This window comes from Mandrillus leucophaeus, unplaced genomic scaffold (assembly GCF_000951045.1).
Source record: "Mandrillus leucophaeus isolate KB7577 unplaced genomic scaffold, Mleu.le_1.0 Scaffold7, whole genome shotgun sequence".
In the NCBI taxonomy this organism is placed as follows: domain Eukaryota; kingdom Metazoa; phylum Chordata; class Mammalia; order Primates; family Cercopithecidae; genus Mandrillus; species Mandrillus leucophaeus.
In genome coordinates, this window is record NW_012107585.1 from 3,234,397 (window position 1) to 3,240,965 (window position 6,569).

At 48.7% G+C, this 6,569-nt stretch overlaps 1 protein-coding gene across 2 annotated transcripts in view; it reads left to right on the forward strand.

Moving 5' to 3' along the window:
- The window catches only part of PEBP1 (phosphatidylethanolamine binding protein 1), a 28,628-nt gene that overhangs the window by 18,930 nt on the left and 3,129 nt on the right, over positions 1-6,569 (forward strand). Inside the window, exons 1-2 of one of the 2 annotated variants that reach the window (XM_011964403.1) lie at positions 1,459-1,779; positions 2,765-2,865. In XM_011964403.1, the coding sequence (XP_011819793.1) occupies positions 2,793-2,865 (73 nt within the window). In that variant the 5' untranslated portion in view covers positions 1,459-1,779; positions 2,765-2,792. Of the gene's footprint in view, positions 1-1,458; positions 1,780-2,764; positions 2,866-6,569 lie in introns of those variants that run through there. The other variant, XM_011964404.1, reaches the window with a different exon arrangement.

A 6,569-nucleotide genomic window follows, 5' to 3' on the forward strand; every position in this document is an offset into this window, starting at 1 on the left:
CCGCCTGGGTGGGACCCAGCGGAGACAGGGCCAGGGGCGGTGGGGAGGTTCAGCCTGCGTGTGTCGAGGCCCCCCAGGGCAGAGGTACCGGGATCCGTGTCCCATGCCTGGAGGCCACCTCGAGCACCGGGAACCTGGCCTGTGGCGTGGCTAGGCAGGTTCGGCCTGCAGCAGAAATTCATTCACTTTTCCCGGGCTTCGGGCCCAAGAGGGGCCTAGGTCCGGAAACAGGCCGGATCCCCCTCTCCCTCAACGGGGCAGGGCGCTGGAGAGGGACGTCCCCGAGACGGAGTAGACTGTGGCCGTTCGGACGCCCCCGCCCCCAGAGCTTCCCCTAGGGCGTCAGCATTTTAGGCCTCGTTTTGGAGGGCTGAGGGCCTGTGACGCATTATGTAACTGGCGATGAGCGCGCCGGCCGATTTCTCTTTTGTTAAATCGATCGACGGCGTGCAGCCGGAACGCTGGAGGGCGACGGTTTAGTTTTGCTGTTTGACCTCCCACGCCCACGGCTGGAGCTGCTGAAAGTGAAGAAGCTAGATTTGCAGACGCCACTGCTAGTTGGTTATGAAGCTCCAGGCAACAGTGTTAAATGAACTGTCCCGACCTTACATTGTTTTTGATGTTCACAGAATTTAAATTTTTTGGATGTTTACATGTGAAGTGGCCATCTAACATAGCCTCCGTTTCCCTGTCCCCCTCTCAGCACCTTGGCTTTCTCCTTTTCTTTGCACGTTGAAATGTTAATGCAGTTTGAAACGTTGCACTTTGAAACGTTAATGCAGATTTCACTTTAGCAGGCCCCAGGTAGCCTCGTGATCACCAAATCCAGAAACCCTGTGATTCCGGACAGACAATGTAAGGGTGTCCTTGGGAGGGGGACTCAGTGCCAGGGTTGGAATCCCAGCCTCATCTGTTTCTGTTAATAGTGTGCTGGGACACTAGCCCCGTGGTGTTGTTGGAACTGAAATAATACACAGCCTGGGCAACATAGTAAGACCCCAACTCTAAAAAAAAAATTGGCCAGGCGTGATGGTGTGAGCCTGTAGTTCCCAGCTACTCAGGAGGCTGAGGTGGGAGGATCGATTGAGCCCTTCCTGGAGATTGAGGCTACAGTGAGCCTTGATAGCGTCACTACACTGCGGCCTGGGGGACAGAAGGAGACCTGGTCTCAAAATAAATAAATAAGATAAATGATGTATATAAAACTCCAGCTCCTGGCTCTTACAGTCAATACAGGGTCGTTGATTTTATTAAAAATCTATTCCGTTTTGTCTTTGAAGAGTCTGAGATCAAAGAAAGAGTATCGGTTTCTTCAGGATTTCTCTTTTTTTTCGAGACAGAGTCTCATTCTGTCGCCCAGTCTGGAGTGCAGTGGGGTGATCTTGGCTCACTGCAGCCTCTGCCTCCCCAGCTCAAGCGATCCTCCCACCACCTCGGCCTCCCAAGTAGCTGGGATTACAGGTGCCCGCCACCACGCCCAGCTAATTTTTGAATTTTTAGTAGAGACGGGTTTCACCGTGTTGGCCAGGCTGGTCTCGAACCCCTGACCTCAAGTGATCCTCTCTTCTGGGCCTCCCAAAGTGCTGGGATTACAGGCGTGAGCCACCACACCCAGCCAGTTTCTTCAGCATTTCTGACTTTTTTACTCCAAACTGATTCCTTCATACAGGTTAAGAATAGACCCACCAGCATTTCGTGGGATGGTCTTGATTCAGGGAAGCTCTACACCTTGGTCCTGACAGACCCGGATGCTCCCAGCAGGAAGGATCCCAAATACAGGTGAGAGTTGGGAAAGACGAGGAAGAGCAGGTCATGCAGGCATGACTTATCGGGTGTAAGTCCCTTGCTGGACATGGAGAAGTAGACCTGGTTTGGGATCCCCCCACCCATGCTTAAGCCAGAGAATGCCTTTCCTGCCCTTTTGCCCCCTACAGCGGGTATCTGTAACTCACAGCCGAGAGCCATATCTACCTGTGGCTTGTTTTTGTATGGCCCCATGAGCTAAGAATGGTTTTTACATTTTTATTTTTTATTTTTTTGAGACAGAGTCTCAGTCAGTCACCCAGGCTGCAGTGCAGTGGCGTGATCTCGGCTCACTGCAACCTCCACCTCCCGGGTTCAAGTGATTCTCATGCCTCAGCCTCCTGAGTAGCTGGAATTACAGGCACCCGCCACCATGCCTGGCTAATTTTTGTATTTTTAGTACAGACAGGGTTTCACCATGTTGGCCAGGCTGCTCTCGAACTCCTGACCTCAGGTCATCTGCCGGCCTCAGTCTCCCAAAGTGCTGGGATTACAGGTGTGAGCCACCGCACCCGGCCTGGTTTTACCATTTTTAAATGATTGGTGAAAAATTGAAAGAAGAATAGTACTTTCTGATGTGGAAATTAGACAAAATTTACGTGTCAGTGTCCATCAGTTATGTTTTATTGGAGCACAGCCGTGTGTCATCTGTGGCTGCTTTCGTGCTGCCGAGGCCAAGTTGAATAGTTGCAGCAGAGACTGCGGCCCCCACAGCTTAACACATTTATTCTCTGGGCTTTTAATGGAAAGTTGCTGACCTTTGCTCTAGAAAAAGAGGGTGGGGGGGGCTGGGTCTGCTCTTCTGCAAACCCCTGAGGTTCGTGCCAGCCTCTGAGAAAGTGAGGACTATTGTTTGCGGCTGTGTTCTGGCACCCAGCCTGTTCTCGATGCCCAGTTGCTGGCTGTGCAGTGAGTGTTGCTGATCTTCTGTGGTGCTGACATCCCGTGTTTCTTCGTGCAGGGAATGGCATCATTTCCTGGTGGTCAACATGAAGGGCAATGACATCAGCAGTGGCACAGTCCTCTCCGATTATGTGGGCTCAGGGCCTCCCAAGGGCACAGGTTAGTAAAGGTGGTTTTTGGTGGGAGGTTGGGAGGGAGCTCGGGTGCACATTCGGATTGGCTCAGTGCTTTTTTCTTTTCTTTTCTTTTCTTTTTTTTTTTTTTGAGACGGAGTCTCACTCTGTCACTCAGGCTGGAGTGCAGTGGCGCCATCTCGGCTCACTGCAAGCTCCACCTCCCGGGTTCATGCCATTCTGAAGCGTCAGCCTCCTGAGTAGCTGGGACTACAGGCGCCAGCCACCACGCCCGGCTAATTTTTGTATTTTTAGTTGACACGGGGTTTCACCGTGTTAGCCAGGATAGTCTTGATCTCCTGACCTCATGATCCGCCTGCCTCAGCTTCCCAAAGTGCAGGGATTACAGGCGTGAGCCACCGCGCCTGGCCTTTTTTCTTTTCTTTTGAGAGCCCTTAACCCTGCTGGAAATAGCATCTCAGCTCACCTGTAGGGCAGCTGCCTTCAGGGCACACATTCACACTTGCAGGAGTGTCAGGTGGCTAGAGCCTTGGGTTCTGGACAGATGTGTGGAGTGGCCTCTGTGTGGAGTGACCTCTGCATCCCTAGCCCTTTAGCAAGCAGGGAAGTCGGTGAGAGGGAATCACTGTTGCGGAAAGCTTAGCATGGCCTTTTGGGGCTGCGCTGGGTGGAATACACAGTTAAACTATCTCAAGCCTTTGCCCGGGGTGATCTTTGAGTTGCTAATTCTATAAAAAATTTCAGAAATGATCAGTTTCCAAATTAACTATATAAGGTTGCCTTCTGCATTCATTTTTTGCTCCCTCTTTCTGAAAAAGTCTAGCTTGGTATATTGAAAAAAGATTTGGAAGACTTCAGCAGAACTATATTGAAGACTTCTGCAGAACTATATATTGTACTAAAAACACACACACACTCATTGTATTGTGTTGTATCGTGTTATAGCTATTACATATAAAATACATGTAGACATCTAGAGATAGAAAGAGAAAGACCACCATATTGAAACTTTCCAGGTTGGGTAAGTGCTGCCTAAGCTGATGGTGAGAGATGCATTCTTACTGCCTGGTGTTCAGTGCAGGATATTTCCATTTGGTGGAACTGTCACAATCCTAGCTTTCGTACAGCTTATGCAGCCAGGAGTTAACATGAAGGGGTCTAAGAACATCCCTGACATGGACAGTTGGTCACGGGATCATGTTTTCTCTGGAGACCCGGAAGCTTCAGATGCCTTTAAACCCTCTCACATATGCATAATAGATGGTAAAGGGACAGATTTCCCAGGGACCTATTAAGTTGTCTAGGGCAGTTATAAAATTAGGCAGCTTAATTATGGGAAGCTTACCCATGAGAATAAAGCAGTTCTCTCAAGTAAGAGCTGTGTTCTCATTTTTAAAAAAAGCCTCAGTAACTCATTTTCTTGTTGTTGCTTTTTCCATATTCTTGTAATATGGTATAATTTACATGTAACAAAATGCACAGATCGGAAGGGTTCAGTCAGCAAATGTGATCAATGCCTACACCCATGGAAGGTACCAGCCATTGGAAAGATAGATGACATTTCCATCCTTCAGCAAGTTCTCACGTGACCTTTTTACTTAAATTCCCCCAGAGCTAACCATATTCTGACTCCTGTCTCCATAAATCACTTTCACTATTCTTTTTCTTTCTTTTTTTTTTCTGAGATGGAGTCTCGCTCTGTCTCCCAGGCTGTATTGCAATGGCTTGATCTCAGCTCACTGCAACCTCCACCTCCTGGGTTCAAATGATTCTCCTGCCTTAGCCTCCTAAGTAGCTGGGATGACAGGCAGACGCCACCACGCCCAGCTAATTTTTGTATTTTTAGTAGAGAGTCAGGGTTTCTCCATGTTCCAGGCTGGTCTTGAACTCCTGACCTCAGATGATCTGCCCGGCTTGGCCTCCCAAAGTGCTGGGATTACAGGTGTGAGCCACCGTGCCTGGCCCACCATATATTCTTGTATGTATACATTCTTGTCATTTTGTAGGCAGGTGTTTCCATTTTTCTTGGGTGAATACTGAAGAGTAGAATTGTTAGTCATGGAAATTTCCCCAAGGTTCTCCAAATGGTTGAAAATGTTATACTTTAGCTGCAGTGAGCTGTGATCACACCACTGCATTCGGGGCTTGGTGATAGAGATCCTGTCTTAAAGAAAAAAGAAAAAGAAAACTTTATACTCTGATCAGCAATATCTGAACGTTTCAGTAGAGCATATAACATCCTTGTAGCTCCATACCAGCATTAGGTGTTGTCAGTCTTTTTTTTTTTCTTTTTGAGACAGAGTCTCACTGTCGCCCAGGCTGGAGTGCAGTGGCGCCATCTCAGCTCACTTCAAGCTCCGCCTCCCGAGTTTATGCCATCCTCCTGCCTCAGTCTCCCGAGTAGCTGGGGCTACAGGCGCCCAGCACCGTGCCCGGCTAATTTTTTGTATTTTTAGTAGAGACAAGATTTCACTGTGTTAGCCAGGATGGTCTTGATCTCCTGACCTTGTGATCTGCCCGCCTTGGCCTCCGAAAATGCTGCGATTACAGGTGTAAGCCACCATGCCCAGCTTGGTCTTTTTGACTTTAAACACTTAAGTGAGTGTAAAATGGTGCCATTTAGGCCAAGCGTGGTGGCTCACACCTGTAATCCCAGCACTTCAGGAGGCCGAAGTGGGTGAATAACGAGGTCAGGAGATCGAGACCATCCTGGCTAACATGGTGAAACCCCGTCTCTACTAAAAATACAAAAAATTAGCCGGCCATGGTGGCGGGCGCCTGTAATCCCAGCTACTCAGGAGGCTGAGGCATAGAATGGTGTGACCAGGGAGGCGGAACTTGAAGTGAGCTAAGATCGCGCCACTGCACTCCAGCCTGGGCGACAGAGTGAGAGTCCTTCTCAAAAAAAAAAAAAAAAAAGCCATTTTGTGGTTTTACTGTTCATCACCCTGATGACTAATGAGGTTTTAATGTCCTTATGACCATTCTTGTTTTGTAACTTGCTTTACTTGCTTTTTGAAAGCTATTTTTTTTAACTCTCATAAAAACATATAAAATTTACCATCTTTTTGTTTGTTTGTTTGGTTTTTGAGACAGAGTTTCACTCTTATTGCCCAGGCTGGAGTGCAGTGGCGCCTCGGCTCACGACAACCTCCGCCTCCCAGGTTCAAGCAATTCTCCTGCCTCAGCCTCCCGAGTAGCCGGGATTACAGGCATGTGCCACCACACCCGGCTAATTTTGTATCTTTAGTAGAGACAGGGTTTCTCCATGTTGGTCAGGCTGGTCTCAAACTCCCGACCTCAGGTGATCTGCCTGCCTTGGCCTCCCAAAATGCTGGGATTACAGGCAAGAGCCACTATGCCTGGCAAAATTTACCACCTTAACCCTTTTTTTGAGGCTGGAGTGCAGTGGTGTGATCCCAGCTCACTTCAGCCTCCACCTCCCAGGTTCAAGTGATCTTCCCACCTCTGCCTCCTGAGTAGCTAGGATTAGAGGCACGCGCCACCACGCCTGGCTAATTTTTGTATTTTTAGTAGAGACGGGGTTTCACCATCTTGGCCAAGCTGGTCTCAAACTCCTGACAAGTGATCCACCTGCCTTAGCCTCTCAAAGTGCTGGGATTACAGGCGTGAGCCACCGCACCCCCTCCATCCTAACCATTTTTAAGTGTACACTGCAGTAGTGTTAACTACATTCACACTGGGTTTTTTTTTTTTTTTTTTTTTTTT